Raw genomic sequence first — 17,428 nt, forward strand, 5'->3', positions numbered from 1 at the left:
GATACCACCACAAGATACAAAATGGTTTATTTGACTTTTACATGCACAGTGGACGCTCTAATGAAGAAATTGAGAATCAGAGAAGTTAAGCCTCTTGATTTTTCCAGGGTCCTAGGTTACTAAGAGCAAAAATCTGAACAGAGGAGAACTTTTTGCATTTGAGGGCGGTAGCAATGGTGTAGCAGAGGCTGTAGCAGGGAAAGGGAAGTAGAGGAGATTTGGACACATCAACTGATCTGGGGATCAGGTAGCACGGGGTTTGATGGGTGTCAGGTTTGGGTTTTTATCATGAAGTTTGTGAAGAAGCTTATAATTAAATAGAATCAGCATCTTCTTAATGCCCTCTGTAAGGGTACCTTCATGTTGAAATTTTAGGAAATTGAATTTTTATGTTGGCCTCCTTATCCTTGGTGATTTCATAGTTTAGCCCAACCATATTTGCTTTTTCAAAGTTCAAATTGTCAGTTAATGGGGCATCTGGTAGTTCAGTCAGTCAAATGTCCAACTATTGACTTTGGCTCAGGTTATGATCTTGTGGTTTATAGGTTTAAGCCCCGAGTAGGGTTCAGCACTGACAGCGTTGAAGCCTACTTGGGATTTTTTTTTTTTTTCTGTCTCTCTCTCAAAATAAATAAATAAGCATTAAAAAAATAAATACATAAGCATTAAAAAAATAAATACATAAAAATCAGTGAATGAATAACAGCACAAAGTAGATGCACAGAAAATCAAGAATGAAGGATTCTTAACGGTCAACTAGTACAGAGCTAGCAACCTTTCTCTGCAAAGAGCTAGATGGTAAATGTCTTAGGCTTTGTGGTCCACACACGGTCTCCGTTGTAACCACTCGGCTCTTCCACTGTAATGTGAAGGCAGCTATAGACAGTACTGAAACAAATCTGTGTGGCTGCCTTCCAGTAAAATTAATTACGAAAATAAGCTGCGGGTCACTTTGGCCCATGGGCCACAGTTGGCCAACTCATGTATAGGCTTGGTTGTGTCGTGCTAAGAACAATCCCCGAATCTCAGTGGTTGGCAAAAGTAAATCTTCATTTCTTGCTTATGCTACATCATGGTCTCAAGCCAACTGTGATTCTGTTCCTCTGGTGGTCTCCATGCGGAATATTGCTGTTTATGTGGTGGTGGGATAGAGAAAGCCATAAACCCACACGGTGGTTCTTACAGCTCTACTTTGGAAGTTGTACCCATCACCTGATCTCACATTTCATTGGCCAAAATGTGTCATTTGAACCCATCTGTGTGTGGGGGTCGGGGTGTAATTTTTTCAAAGGGAGGACACTGCAAGGGAAGGAGCACCAAATATGAGTTCATGATAACCACATGCCACTTGGGCCCTGGGTTCTTTAAGTTCTGCGTGTATGCTTCCGGTGATGAGGAGTCTTCTGCCTCCTAAGGCAACCTGTTTCATCCCTCAAAACTCCCGATGGTAAAACAAGGTTTTAGTCTTATTGTGCTGAACTTGACCCGAGTCTTTCATCTAAGGGTTCCAAGTCTATACCTTAAGATCCCACAGAAGAGATGTTGATCCTTGGGAACACAAAAGGTTACTCTGTCCAGAAGGGGGCGCCAGAACCCACCCACTTTCCCCCCAGGTAGCTGCCTTTCTTCATTTCCCCGAGTGCAAATGACCCATCACGGAGACAGGGCTGAACTTCTGAATGAGATCATAGCCTTTTCGCCCTTTCTGCACGGTTTCACCCGGTGAATTATCGTCTTATTTTCATTCCACTCCAATGAGCTGTCAGCGATGGATACTGTAATTCACAGCAATAGAAACACAAACAGATGGGTAATTGACCTGCATGCCTTCATTACACTGGAGTTCAGAATGGCTGTTGGAGCCATAAAGTCCTTTATCTGCCAGTCTGAGATCCCTGGGCCTTCACAAGGAAGGGGACCAGGCTGACTTTCTGCAAAAGGTGCACTTCTTGTTCCCAACCTGTGCTTTTTGGAAATGGACAGAATTTGACAAGCAGAACTTCGTGAGTACAGGCAACAGCTAGACTTCTGTAGGGCTCAGAGATATCAACAAGGGGCCACATTCTGATACAAGAACAGGAGAGAACATTATTGCTACTCAATCAGAATAGAATCTTGTATTTTCCCCCCTCTTCCTCTTAGCACTGGAAAAAATTGTGAATTTAATATGTAAAGAAATAGGTCAGAGAAGAGTACGTGCATCAAAACTACTACTATTTCAGGTCATTACAATATAGAATAAAGTAAAACAAAGCCCGTCTAAAACACAAACAAGCAAACAAACAAGCAAAACCAGAAAGATATATGGTCCTTGACTTGAACAAGACTTTGATCCAAGGTATTCACACACTGACTCATCTTTGCTCAAGGTGCGCCCTCTGCAGGGAATGCTGTGGCTGCCCTTCATATCTAATAAAAACCGTGTTTCTGTTTCAAGGTCTACCCACATCCCACACACATCACGAATTCTTCCCTAATGATTGTCTCCAGGTTCATCTTCTTTCATCTTCATAACACTAAACACCTACTGTGTTCCAGACGTGATGCTGCATATTTTTATGTTTCAATCATCAGTTCAGACCTTTGTCTCTTGTACTTGGATTTTATTTACTTTAGTTTTGAATCTTCAAGTAGCCCCTTGGTGTCCTTGGAAAATGGAAGCATCTCCTCCCACACATCCCTGTGTACAACTTGTTGGAAGAAGAGGAGGCTAAGAGTCCCTAACAGAAAAAGAGAGCAGGATCAGGGTCAGAGATGAAGGTTGAACTATACTCAGCAAATCTTAAGAGATACCTTCAGCTTTTGTTGATTGGGTCCTCTTTTCTCAAGCTCGCCGAACACAGTCTCCTGGACCAGGTGCCTGCTTCAGACAGCGGTACTGACTGTGTCACTGAAGGTATCAAGGAATTCAGTGTAGGGGTCCCCAGAAAGTTCTCTTGTTACTTTAGTGCTCCCCAGTGGTTGAAAGTCAACAATGCAGTGAGCCCTCATTTCTTTTTCTGGATCCCAGCGAAACTCTTTGTCTATAGTGGACAAGGGTCCTTGACCTCTGTTGCTGAAAGCAATGCCGTTCCTCTAATAAGCTGGCAGACTTCTGCCCCCTGTCATTCTTCCCTTAGGAGTCTTGCTCTTCTCTGAGGCACTGGGAATGCTTTCATCTCTTCTCTAAGGAACCTGGAAGCAAACACACACACACACACACACACACACACACACACACACACACACAAAGGTGAACCTTATTCAGAAAGGAAGGTGATGGTGAAGTAGGTTCTTAGCTGGAAGGAGTTCTGTTGCTTGAGTCCTTTGCACATGCTGTTCCCACTTCCTTCTTCTTTTTCTTCCTACCCCTCTCCCCGCTGTTTCCACTTTCTAAACTCTCTTCCTATAGACCTCTTATCCCCTAATTCCTGTGAATCCATTAGATCTCAGCCCAAAAGCCCTTCCTGCGGGAGAGTGTCTGTGGCTGCCCCTAGTCCAGCCTGGATTAGGTGTTTTTCCTTAGTGTCCCCTGAGCAACCTCGTGCTTTGGGTAGAGACCTGGTTTCCCTGCATCCAAACAGCTTGTTTACATGTTTGCATGAGGTCTGTGAGGGCAGGGAGTGTCCATGGCACAGTGCCTGGCATACAGGAGGGCCTACGTGTGCAAAGAAGACAGAAGAAGAGAAGGAAAGGAGGAAAGAGGGAAGAAAGTTCGCTGAAGTATAACGAATGGAATGACGAATAACGGAGACCTGTAGTGATTCCTATAATGGTATTAAGAGATGATGCGCCCTGGACATGTTTCCTTCTGGTCCAAAGGGAGCTACTCAAGAGGATGTTTCCAAGAAGAACTCAAGTTTGGTTCAGGGAATGGGTTATGTTCTGATGTGGTACAAATGGGGGGACCTAGCATTTATTGAACAGGTAATTATGCTAACCATCTGGTCAGGCTGCTATAACAAAATTCCATAGACTGGGTCCTTTAAATGAGAGCCCTTCGTCTCTACAGTTCTGGAGGCTGGAAGTCAAAGATCATGATGCTGGCAAATTCAGTGTCTGGTAAAGGCACGCCCCCAGCTTGTGGACAGCCGTGCTCTCACTGTGCGCACATGGCCTTCCCTTAGTGTGTGCTCATGGAGGGAGAGACACAGCTTTCCTGTCTCTTACTCTTCTTATAAGTCCATTAACCTTGCCATGGAGGGCCCACCTTTGTGATCCAATGTAAACCCGATGACCTTCCAAGACCCCGCTTCCTGATACCATAGCTCTGGGGGTTAGGGCTTCAACATATGAACTGGGTGGGCGGGATGGGGCTGGGGGTGGACACAAACATTCAGCCCATAGCAGCCAGGCTCTTGCTGGGTACTGTTTATGCTTTTCCTGCTCATTTGTTCTTCCCAACAGCCCCTGGATTTGAGCTCCGCAGGCAAGCAGCCTGAATTTCAGAGAGAGGCTAGGACGCCTGCAGAGGCCCCTCTGTGCCAGAGCCACCTTGTGAGGCAGGAGCTGGTCTCCGTTCCCAGCCTTTCCTGCCAGGGAGCGAGAAGGGCTCTCCAGGGTTTCAGAACCCAGTCAGAATTCTGGGATTTGATTCTTGAGTCTGTTACTTTTGCTATGGGGCTTTGGGCCAACTTAGGGCCAATTCCAACATTCTCAAAGTTTTTAGGGACTGACTTTTTTTTTTTCCCAGTTGGGGTGAAAAAGAGAATAGTCATTGAAAGAAAGTTCAAAAGATGAGTGCCTGGAGCCTATACTGACCTTGGCCTTAAGTTATACTCTGGGAGGTCTATAGCAGACAGACAGGGCTCCTGTCCCCCAGAAGCCCACTCCGTAGTAGGGAAGATGAAAACAAATATGAAAACACATGAATAAGATGATGTCTGTCAATAACTAATCCTATGATGAAAATAGAAGAGGGATTTTAATATGGGTGATCTGGGAAAGCCTGGATTGCAGGACAAGGGAGTCATGCAGAGGTCTGGGAAAAGAATATTGTTGGCACTGGGAGGTACACTTGCAAAGACTCTAGGGAGAAAGACCAGCACAAGAGAGGGACCAGAAAAGGGCAGGATACCTGGTGTGTTTCCTAAAAGAAAAAAAAAAGGAATAGAATATTAAGAAAAAAGGAGAGAGGAAGCAAAGAAATAGAGAGATCCTATTGTGTGACAGAGAGGAGAAATCCTTCCTCCGCACACAAAGACTGTATGTAAAATACAAAAAAGATCCTGAGATGTCTGCATTGAAGGTGAGGTGGGAGGAAGACTAAGGGAGATAGGGCAAAAATTAGGAAAAGAGAAAGAAGATGACGTGGATGTTCCCTTATCTACATTGCCCACTCACTTCGCAAAACAGTGACACATTCCATTTAAAGTATAACACAATTTTGTGTTTAAAAAAAAAAGTATAATGAGATTGGGGGAGATATCCCATATGTTCAGCACGAGTGACCTGGTATGCAAGTGAAACCCTCAGCCATTGCCTTCCTGGGTGTTTTGAGGCAAAATTTACATGCTCGCCAATAACGGTGGCCTCTCTCTCTCTCTCTCCCTCCCTCCCTCCCACCCCGTCTCTCTCTGTGTCTTTGGGAACTGTGGGGCCAGAATATTCCACCCCAGCCGGCAGCTGTATATCTTTCAAACAGTGGTTCCACAGGCCAAATCCCGCTCCAAGTTATTTATGACTCCCATTGAAGCGGGCAGTACTCGGGCGCCAACCTAGGAGGTCAGCAATGGGCCTCTTTGTTGGACACAGGTCATCAGGAGACTACGGTGGCAGTGACTGCTCTGTGAACCTCCGCTGCCGTAGCAATGGTTATGTAACTTTAAACAGTAATGACATTTTGCAGAAAAGTGCTTTTTAATTGCTATGTCTTCATTATTCTCTTTCAAAATTGCCCAGGAGATTCTGCCTCAGAGACAGCTCGGCATGATCTGAGTTCCCATTTTTAAAGAGCAATCAGTTTTGTGTTTCAGCTGCTCCCAGAAACCCCCCAACCCCAAACTTCGTCTGTTTTCGGTTGCATTAAGCGGGGTAGGTAATACTGCCTTTTGTATCCTTGCCAAAGGGAGAAATGATTTGACGCAATTTTCTAAAAATGCTCTCCCCAAATTCCTTTTGGGCTGGGACCAAGAATAGAATATTTTATCCCCTACAAAAGGGAGAAAGAAAATGATGAGCAAGCTAGAAAAATAGGACTGAGAGTATAGCCTATAGAGTTCCAACAGAAACTTAACCCCAATCCGTAGACTCAGATGCCTATAGGGGATTGGGATCAGCTAAAAATAAATTTTGCTTTGGAAGCGAAAAACAGTGATACAGATAAAATGACTCAGTAATGCATACTCTGAAAGAATTGTAGACTTAGTTGAGAAGGAGCTCACTCTAGTGCTTGATTTGATTTGCCCCATCGTTTGGTGTTTGTCTCAGGCTCCTATGCTGTGAGCCCTCCCAGCAATCACTCAAACTCATGCGGACCCCTAGCTCATTGGTGTAGAGCTCACCCAGTCTTGTGGTTCCCCGGTGCCCAAGCCCAGTAGCTCCATCTGTCTGTTAGAACGTCTTCCACACGTATTGGTATAGATCCGCCTTCTTGAATAGCCAACCCTTGCCCCCTACCACCGTACTGCTTCGATAGGCACAGAGTTCTAAACCCTCCTCTACAAAGAGTTCAAGATTGCCTGCTGATGATTTTCTTCTTCTGATTGCCCACAGCTATTGTTCATTTATCCTGAAGGTTCGTTGAAACTTTAAAAAACGTCAATCACAGGATCACTACTATCATCATCATCAAAAATAGGAACAAATAGCATTTACTGTGGCTTTCCATGTGCCAGAAACTTGTGTCGATTTGCAGGAATTCCTTCACTTAGCCCTCTCAACAACCTAAAAGCACCTCCGTTCTACAAAAGAAAAATCAGAGGCTTTGAAAGGTTAAATGACTGGCCCGAGATGTGTAGGTAGTAAGTAGAGAAGCCTGAGTAGCAATGCCCAGCTTTTAACTGCCTTCTGGATCCCTGCAGTAAAGAGTGCTGAAGGCATCATCCTCTTTCCCACAATGCCTTTTTAAAAATATTTCTAGGGGCACCTGGGGAGCTCAGTTGGTTGAGTGATCGACTTCGGCTCAGGTCACGATCTTGTGGTTCATGTGTTGAGGCCCTGCATCGGGCTCTGCGCTCACAGCTCAGAGCCTGGAGCCAGCTTCCGATTCTGTGTCTCCTTCTCTCTCTGCCCCTCCCCCATTCGTGCTTTGTCTCTCTCTGTCTCTCAATAAGAAATAAATGTAAAAAAAATTTTTTTTAATTATAATATTTATTTATTTTTGAGAGACAGACAGACAGACAGACAGAGTACACCTGGAGGAGAGGCAGAGAGAGAGAGGGAGACACCGAATCTGAAGCAGGCTCCAGTTTCTGAACTGTCAGTATGGAGACTGATGCGGGACTTAAACTCCTAAACTGTGAGATCATGACCTGAGCTGAAGTCCGACACTTAACCAACTGAGACACACCCAGGCGCCCCCCACAATGCCTTTCTGAACACAGGCTTTTTTAGCTGCCAGATGAAGACAGGTTGAAATGATGGGGCTTCATTTTTAATAATTTGAAAGCCAGAGAGGGAAAGATAAAAATCTAGAAACACAACTGTGAAGTACAATGAGAGACATGCCTAGCTTATTCAGTAAGCCCCTGATGAGTAGAATGAAGGTGTGTCCCTAAAACATGAATAAGAAAAACACTTAATCCAAAGAACACAGTTGTTTTTCACAGAGTGGATCATTAAACCATTACCCCCATATGCACTGGTGGCTGAAACTGTCAGCGGCACCAGACGAGGTGGAGAGAAATGTCCTTCATGAATTAATTTAGCCCAGAGTTGTCCTTCTTTTTGGGCACCCTAGGCAATAGCCTGTTATGATGACGTCCCAAGGGTACATGAGTAGTGCATGTGCCCAGATAAATTCTTCTCCATCCTTGGCTGTCAGGATTAAGACTCTGATTACTCAAGTACAGAGACAAGATTATGAAGTGTGGTCCAGAGTACTCATCTTATAGCCTTGGGGGCTACTCACTTCCCCTCCCTGGACCTTGGCTTCTTTGGGTTCAGAGCAAAGAAGAAAAAAAACTAATCCCCTCTGATGTCATCCTGCACTGATATTATTTTTATGATGCAATGGTCTTATGAAATTATACCACTGTCCTTTATCACTCTTATCCTTGAAATTTACCAAAGCATCCCCATTATCCACAGGATTAAGTCCAGACCCCTTAGCCTACAAGAAAACCCTGTGCACTTTGGCCTCCACTCCCTTCTGAAACACGTTCCTGACAGCACTGTACCCCCACCCATCCAAATTCGTTTCTTCACCAGCACCTCTCAGACACCTACATCTTTATTCTTGCTGTCCCTCTCTTTACAACGTGCTTCCTGTTCCTCTTTTTCACATGGTGATCTCTTATTTACCTTTCCAGAAACCCAAATGCCATCTTCTCTAGAAAAGATTCCCTGCTGCCCAAGCCAATGTTATTTGTAATACTCTCCATCCGATTGCCTCGTAGGGCCATCTCTGCCATGGGTTTATAAAGCTGTGTTATGATGATGCATGTCCTTGTCTTTCCCTGCTGATTATACAGTAAACTCCCCAGGGCAAGGATCTTGTCTTTTTTATCTCTATAGACCCGGTGCCTAGCTCAGGACTTGTGCTTCATAAATAGAGTTCATCAATATTTGAAAAAAAGGAAAGCTAAAGAAATGAAGGAAACAAGAAAAAATAAACAATAATCCTGTGCTTTCAATACGGGTTTTCTCCCAAAATGGAAAAGGGTATACACCAGATCTGGCTGCAGCCTCAGTCCTAAAGTAATGGAATAGAGCATGCCTTTCAGAGGTGGCCACGGTCATGACTTGCGAAGATGAAGCAGACACAGGGTAACTGGAAGCCCTCGCCAACCGGGCCCTGTGTGGATCGAGGCAGGCTCAGAAATATTTTGGTTACAGTACATAGGGAGAAAGCTAACAGCTTCAGATTCTCATGCTTCACCTTCCAAAACTGTTAATGAAACACCTTTTTTAACCTTTCTTTCCCCCTCCCCTCTTGTTATTCTGGAACAGGTCTTCAGATAATCTTCCCTCAGTATCTGCAAGAGAAGTTTGTCCAGTCGGCCTTGAGCTACATCATGTGCAATGGCGAGGGAGAGTACGTGTGTCAGAACAGCCAGTGTAGATGTCAGTGCGCGGAGGAGTTCCCACAGTGCAACTGCCCCATCACCGACATCCAGATCATGGAGTACACGCTGGCCAACATGGCCAAGTCTTGGGCCGAAGCTTATAAGGACCTGGAGAATTCAGGTAGAGAGCCTAACCTGGTAGGATGGCCTCAGTGGCCTTGAGCCAAGCCTAGAAAAGAAAACTATTTAACCAGAATTAGGACCACTGTGAGGGAATATTCAGTGACTCCAGTTCTTTCCCGTTGGAGGGAACCGAGCCAGCCTAGTAGCTGTCATGGAGTAGGTACTCAGTCAATCTCCATTGAATGGCATAATGAATCGCATAATCGAGTTTGTGGTCCTAAGATATATTGTCTGTGTTGTACCCAGAAGACAGAGAGAGTAATGCCACATGGTACATAGAAGCCTCTGGAGAATGGAGAGTTAAAGTTATTTGTATTGATTCCTGAGTCTATGTGTGTGTGTGTGTGTGTGTGTGTGTGTGTGCACCTGTCTCTCTAGATAAACAACCACATATGTGTGTGTAAATCTGTATTTGTGTATGTATTTTTATACATGCACATGTATATAGTTATTGATACAGATAGAGATATCCAAACAATTCACAGATTGTCAAAGCTAAAGTGACTTTTCAGGTACTTGGTTGTTTCCCACTTTTCATGGTTAGGAGGACTCATGGTCATGAATTTCAGGGGACGAAAGTCAGCCACACAAGGCCATAAAGTGGGCGAGGTATAAAGTTGGAGCTCTGACAGAGCTTCTAGGTTTTTTAAAAAAAATTTTAATGTTTCTTTTATTTTTGAGAGAGAGAGAGAGAGAGAGAGAGTGCAGGGGCCGAGCAGAGAGAGAGTTAGACACAGAATCCAAAGCAGGTCCTAGGTTCTGAGCTGTCAGCACAGAGCCTGACGTGGGGCTTGAATCCACAAACTGTGAGATCATGACCTGAGTCGAAGTCAGATGCTCAACTGACCGAGCCACCAAGGTGCCCCTTTGTAGCTTCTAGATAATGTGAAAGCCAGACACGAATTGTAGGACCATACAAATACTTAGACATTTGAATCATGTGAAGAAAGAGAGGCTACTGTGAGCAAATTTATGCAGGGGGAGTTTGGATGAGGTCAGGAGGGTCAGGCACGTCAAGAGAGGCGCCTTCGGGAAGAGCATCAGATTCTGATGCAGAAGTCAGTGGGTGAGTGCATGTCAGCCAGCGGGAGGCTGTCACAAGGTGCCTTGGAGGGAGAGGATGGTGACGTGCTTAGCATGATGGTACCGGTGGTAAAAGTGGGGAAGGTGCAGAGATACCGAGATGTTTAGAGGGGCAAATTATCAGGGCTTGATGTTACACTGGCGATGCGTTGTTGAAGAGAAGCGTGTTGAGACTCAATAGGTTTTTTAGGCATGTGGTTAGACAATTTGATGGATGTTGGTACCATCCATTGAGCTAGAACACCCTGGGGGGCTCAGAAAAAGAGACTGTGTACTCAGTGTTGGACATGACAAGCTTGGGTGTCCTTGAGACTTCCAAGAAGGATGCCAAGTAGATAGTTGGCATCTACTACATGCTCAGATATCTGTTAAATAAATGGGCCTATGCAGAGAGCATCATTGTGTTTTAAAACAACTTAATACTTCTTAAATTTATGACAGCAACTGCATTACAACGAGTAGTCATGTTCCTGTATCCCAGAGGGAGGAGGGTGCTGAGACCGGGTGTCTTCCCCCAGGTTACGTCGTAGTTAGTAAACGACAGGGTCCGTAACAGAATCTCTGGCTCCAAATCCAGTGCTAGTAGCAGCTTCTGTCATGTATTAATGCTCCTTTACCCCGGAGGCCTCAGTTCCCTCATCTGATAAATGAGAGGACATGTTTGTGGTTTTAATATTTGAATTTATTTAAATTTTTAGCCGAGAAACCCTTTGATCGAACAAAATCATACCTTGGAGCCACTGTGTACCACAGGTAAAAGCTGAGCCCCACTGAGCCGTATTTGAAAACCACTGGTTTTCATGAACTCTAAGCCCCTTAACCAGCTTAGGGAGCACATGATGCATGAGTGATTCTGCTCTCGCACAGCGCGAATGGAGCTGTGGCTGCCCTCTGGACCTGCACCCGCCGGTCCATTTAAAATCCCAGGAACTCATGGAAGCGAGGTTCATGATGGAAATGTGTTACGACAATTATTTGGCTTCAAACAAAAGAAGCCTTTGATAAAATGCTTTTGCAGGGAGATTCCACTGATGGCTAAAAAGCAGAAAGACTTGAAGGCTATGTGCACAAGCAATAGGGATATTTAGCATAAAATCCTGTCCCCAAGGAAGAGAAACCACTTTCAGGGGGCAGGTGGGTGGGGAAGGAAACATAGACAGCTGAGATGCTGCTGAGTAGCTGAATAGGCCACAGAAATGATCTACATGGCATGCTTTCTGTCCACAAGAGCACACATTCGCTCTAGATATCCTGTACTTAACCGTCTGGAATGGTCTCACCCATTAAGACAAATCCACCCATGCCCACGTGTATATTTGGCTTGTGCGTGGTGTGTATTTTCCTCCTCGTCATTTCAGGCGATGGCCTTAATGACTCAGCACCAGGCAGTTTGGAGGGATTCATGACAGGCCAAAAGGGAAGAGCCAGTGATCCCTCCATGGTCAGAGCACTGGTGGGCAAATAGAACCTAGTTTACACACATAAATGGTGGTCTACACCTCCTTTATTGAGAGGGAACCCTCATACATTCAGTCCAAAAAATTAAATCATTTTAACTTTTAAATTCTATGTTCCTAACTGACCCAGATTCAGGTTCATTGAAATGACTGCTATGTCCTTCAAGGTCAACAGAGCCTTCTACAGGAGAGCAGCATATCTTTCGTGGGGGTAGAGGGAGCAGTGTAGGCAGCCAAAGAGCACAGGGTCATGAGGGCCAGCCCCCGCTGACTCCCCAGATAAATCAGCCAGCACAGTCCTCTGCTAGTCACCCACCCCCTGAGTCCTTTCTGTACATCAAGGACTTTAGGCAGATACAGTCCTGTGTCACTCTTTCACGATTTGCATTAGGCACTAGGATACCTATTTGACAGATGGGAAAACTGAGGTGTTGAAAGAATAATGGTCATATAGCCACTCAGGGGCCGAGATGCAACTTGATCTCCTGAATGTCTGACTGGCAATAACAAGGTAGTATGAACTCTGCAGGGTCAGAGATTCCTGTTTCCAGCACCTTTTATTTATTTATTTGGTTAGTTAGTTAATTTTTTCCCTAGTATACTGATCCTTTTTATCCTTGTTGAGAGTAAGTGTCTAATGCTGAGTAAAAGCATACATTCGGAGCCTGATTAGAGTTCTAATTCTGCCACTTACTGGCTGTGTGACCTTGGCAAGTTAACTAACTTCTCTGTGTCCCAGTTTCTATAAAAGAAAGCACTAAAAGTACCCACCTCATAGGTTTGCTACAAAATCACTTATATGGGTGAGGTGTTTCAGAGTGAGCGTGGTGCTTACTGAAAGCCATATAGGCAGTTTTAAAAATAAAATGAATGCCTAATGTACCTGAAATTTCCTGATAGCTTTTACAGCACGAACTGAAAGTACTAAGCTGCAACTATATATATATATATATATATATATATATATCCCAACCATTTGGTTTTTCCCCCCCTGCAATATGACCAACATATATCCCAACCATTTGGTTTTTCCCCCCCTGCAATATGACCAACCTCTTAGTTCTTTTATTTTCCCTATAGTTGGGGGGTGGGGAAAGCATGACAGGGGTGAGTATTATATTAAAAAAACAATAGCTCAGATTCGAGTCCTGTGTCTGGTCACTCCCTGGGCTGGTCTACCTTCAGAAAATCATTTCCCCACTCTGGGCTTCATTTTCCCTCGGTGTAGAACAAGAAAGCTGACCTAGATTATCTCAAAGGCTGTGTCGAGTTGTAGAAAACACTGAAACTCTGAAACACAGAACCGCAAACTGAGGCCCCAGAGACCCAAGGTTTGCCCCCATCTCTTAAGGTGGGGTACCCCAAAATAAGATGTGACATGTGATGGTACACAGGCAGCTTTGAGTAAGACAGGACCACATGGCAGGGAGATTGAGCCATCTCAGTTCTCCTACAGCCCTGCCGATTACATCAAAGAGAACTTTCCAGTCGGTGCTAATATGCCGTTAGCACCTCCTAATCGCTTGATACCTCCCTACATACCTCGCAGTGAGAGCAGGCATCGGGGTTTGATCACTTAGCTGGCAACACTATCCAGCCAGGATGTGTTAATATTGTTTTCATCATTGTTTACGTTTACAGCTTTACTTTTATAGCTCCCATCCTACTGAAGGCCTGGGATGGAGGTTTTCTAATGCAGAATTGGGTAAAAATTTGGTTGAATTGATTCAAAGAAAATATGAAGTAAATATAAGTATAAATGATATGTGAATATCATTATCAAGCTGGCATTCAGGTGACAGAAGTTTGGGAAGCCTTGTTTTCTTTTTAAGTTTATTTATTTATTTTGAGAAAGAGAGAGAACAAGAGCATGAGGTACGGAGGAGCAGAGAGAAAGAGAGAGAATCCAAAGCACACTCCCAGGGTGGATCCTGATGCGGGGCTCGAATCCATGAACGCTGCTGCGATCATGATCTGAGCCAAAATCCAGGGTCTGATGCTTCACTGGCTGAGCCACCCAGATGCCCCCGGGAAGCCTTGTTTTTTGTTTTTTGTTTTTTTAAATATTTTTATTTATTTCTAGGAGAGAGAGAGAGACAGCGTGAGCAGGGGAGGGTCAGAGAGAGGGAGACACAGACTCTGAAATGGGCTCCAGGCTCTGAGCTGGCTGTCAGCACAGAGCCCGACGCAGGGCTCGAACCCACGAACCGCGAGATCATGACCTAAGCGAAAGTCGGACACCTAACCGACTAAGCCACCCAGGCGCCCCCTGGAAGCCTTGTTTTTAATAAGGATGCAGGATGCAGAAGGAAAAGAACCTTCACTGCAAGTATAGTGGCCCTTGCACAGCCTCGGCAGAGCCGGGAGGCCAGTGCGGAGTTCCTGGGGCCTCCGGGCGGCTAGTTTTATTTGCAAGCCTGCCCAACTGGTCGGTGAGCTGAGCCTTGGAGGCAACCTCCGACTGGGGTGGCCGCGCTCAGCCCTTCTCTCTCGGCCTCTGTCTCTTGCTAGATGAGTTTAAATCGTTCATGAAGCGGCTCCCCAGCAACCACTTCCTGACCATCGGGAGCATCCATCAGCACTGGGGCAACGACTGGGACCTGCAGAATCGCTACAAGCTCTTGCAGAGCGCCACCGAGGCCCAGAGGCAAAAGATACAGCGCACCGCCCGCAAGCTCTTCGGCCTCAGTGTCCGCTGTCGCCACAATCCCAACCACCAGCTGCCGAGAGAGAGGTAAGCGCGGCCCCCCCGGCCCGCCCCCACCGCCTCTGCAGGCTCAGACCTGGTGCTGGCTTAAGTTCCTTGCTGCCCAGGGAAATGCCATGCAGATGACCATGCACCTGCTGGTGGCAGGCCAGGTGGGCCTGTGTGGTCCACGCCCGCCGTATTCTGGATCCTCTCTGGCTTCTCTGCTGCGGGCTCTGGCTGTCCTGGATTTTCTCACTGTTTCCTGAGTTTGCCCTGAACTTTCCACCTCTGTGTTCTGTCTGATCCACCGGACTGTGGAAGGGAACCCGCAATAGCCCTGACTGCTAAGTGACATTATTCTGGTTGCTTAAAAGGTATTATCTATTTAATTTAAAAATTACTGGACACACGGGAGCGCCTGGGTGGCTCAGTCGGTTCAGCGTCAGACTTCGCCTCGGGTCAGGATCTTGTGGTTTGTGAGTTCGAGCCCCGCGTCGGGCTCTGTGCTGACAGCTCGGAGCCTGGAACCTGCTTCCCATTCTGTGTCTCCCTCTCTCTCTCTCTGCCCCTCCCCGCTCACACTTTGTCTCTCTCTCTCTCTCTCTAAAAAATAAATAAACATTAAAAAAATTAGAAATTACTTAACAAAGCAGATTTTAGCATCCCCATCTTAATGGTGAAGACACTGGGTTAACTAATCAGTCAGCTATATATCGAGGACCTTCAATCAGGGCCTGGAGTCAGTGACAAACAAGGCACAGAGCAGGAAAATTTTAAGGAGGCGCTCCCTGGCTGGGTCTTGTGAATGCAGAGTTCTCACCTGAGAGTGAGAGCCTCCTTAAATACCTGGATGCCTCATTTGTCTCCTTCTGGGCTGATAAGACTGAAGGTCTGGTCTTCACAGATCTTAGGATTTCTTTGCTCCCTCTGGAACTTACTGGGAAGGAGCCAGGATTCAAGTCCCTGTGCACCCTGCTTCAGTTAGCACAGCTATCTGTACCTTTATTTGGTTCATTTCGGGGGGTTTTGCACTCTGCTTTATTCAGAAAAAAGAGATCCACTCTTCAAAAGAGTGAGGCTAAGTCACATTCACTTAACAGATTGGCGGTCAGCCACGTGTCCGTATGGATGAGTGTTACCGATATTGTGCAGAGCAAGGAACCAGCTCAGAGAGGTCGAGTATTTGGTCCAGAACTACGATGTGCATCTGTGGCTCCCAAGTGGTGATTTTGTCCCCAGGGAGCATTTAGAAATGTCTGAAGATATTTTTGGGTATCACAATGGATGTGGAGGTGCCATAGCATAGGGCTGTCCCCACAACAAAGTTATCCTCCTCCAAAGTCAGTGGTCCTGAGGTTTGGAAGTCCTGATGACTTAAGAGGAAGAGACAGGACCCCCCCCCCCCCCCACGCTATGATGCTAAATACTGTGTTCTTCGTTGCCCTGCTGGGCATGCACTCAAAGATTAAAGATCCATGACACTCTCCTAAGCGTTTCCCTTATGCCAACCACCGCCATGCACCTACTCATTTTCTCTCATTTTTTTCAGACTCAGATCAAATGCCTCCTCCACCATGAAGTCTTCCCTGATTGCACCAGGCACTACAGAGGCTCTTTATTCTAAGTCCGCATTACTCTAAATCCCTACCCGTCTTCCCTTCCCCCCCCCCACCCACTATGAAATCTCCTCCTTTGACTCCTATCTGTGCTGATTTCTGATTTTCCCATTCCTTCCACTTCTGAGCCCACTGGTTTGCAGCTTGTGTGTGATCATTACTTGGTGGACCAAATAGAATTTGCCCTGACAGTCGTTCCCTCGCTGCAGTGCTGCGAGTACAGGAACTAAGAAAGGGGTCCCGTCACAAAATGGCGTCCTTGTCATCTGCAGCAGGTGCCCAACATGCCGCCACGAGGGAGTGCCCAGATTCTATCTAGATCCAGCAGGATTTGGTCATGTGACCTGCATCGGCCAGTCACACAGTGCTGTGAATGATGTCTTTCATAGGAGGGGTTCTGTTAGCAGTCACAAAAACCCTTTTATATATATAAATTATATATATATATAAAAAATACATATTTTATATATAAAATCAGCTTGCTAGCACTGCCATAGCAAAGTGCCGCAGCCTGAGTGGTTTAGACAACAGAAATGCATTTCCTCACCGTTCTGGAGCCTGGGAGTCTGAGATTGAGGCATCTGCCAGGTTGGTTCCTTTTCAGTCCTCTGTCCGTGGTGATATGTGGTGTTTCCACTGCACGTCACTGTGTCCTAATCTCTTCTTAAAAGGATGCCAGTCCTTTTAGGTTAGGGCCCCACCTCAATGACCTACTTTTAACTTAATTACCTCTTCGAAGCCCTTTTCTCCAAATAGAGTCACATTCTGAGGTACCAAGGGTGAGGACTTGAACATAGCAATGTGGGGGAGATATAATTCACCCCAGAAAAAGTGGCTTTTGATCTATAGGTGAAGAAGCCCTGCATGCCCGGGATTCGCCACACTGGATGCAAATCTAGTGGCGAACGGTAACATTTACCCATTACCCGATTTTAAACAGATCGATCTGTCAGTTTTGCTGGGGGTCCCCTCACAGAGTGAACTGGAGGGCCCACAGGCCCTATGAGCAATATGGACAGATGCATTTATCAAAGGTGAGAAGGATTTCCAGGGTGTGGGTCACAGAGCACCATCAGTCCTGCCAGGCCTAGGAAGGCTCCGGAGGGCCCTAGGAGAGTAGCCAGACGGGCATTGCAAAAAGGGAAGGAGAGGGGCGCCTGGGTGGCTCAGTCGGTTAAGTGTCCGACTTCGGCTCATGTCATGATTTCATGGTTCATGAGTTGGAGCCCCGCATCGGGCTCTGTGCTGACAGCT

General features: G+C 45.9%; 1 protein-coding gene across 2 annotated transcripts in view; it reads left to right on the forward strand.

The window, feature by feature from the left end:
• BRINP1 (BMP/retinoic acid inducible neural specific 1) overlaps positions 1-17,428 on the forward strand; it is a 176,502-nt gene that overhangs the window by 132,471 nt on the left and 26,603 nt on the right. Inside the window, exons 6-7 of one of the 2 annotated variants that reach the window (XM_039234611.1) lie at positions 9,091-9,327; positions 14,381-14,603. In XM_039234611.1, the coding sequence (XP_039090542.1) occupies positions 9,091-9,327; positions 14,381-14,603 (460 nt within the window). The remainder of the gene's footprint in view (positions 1-9,090; positions 9,328-14,380; positions 14,604-17,428) is intronic. The other variant, XM_039234612.1, reaches the window with a different exon arrangement.

The sequence above is a fragment of the Hyaena hyaena genome, unplaced genomic scaffold (assembly GCF_003009895.1).
Source record: "Hyaena hyaena isolate Hyena2069 unplaced genomic scaffold, ASM300989v1 scaffold_90, whole genome shotgun sequence".
Taxonomy (NCBI): Eukaryota; Metazoa; Chordata; class Mammalia; order Carnivora; family Hyaenidae; genus Hyaena; species Hyaena hyaena.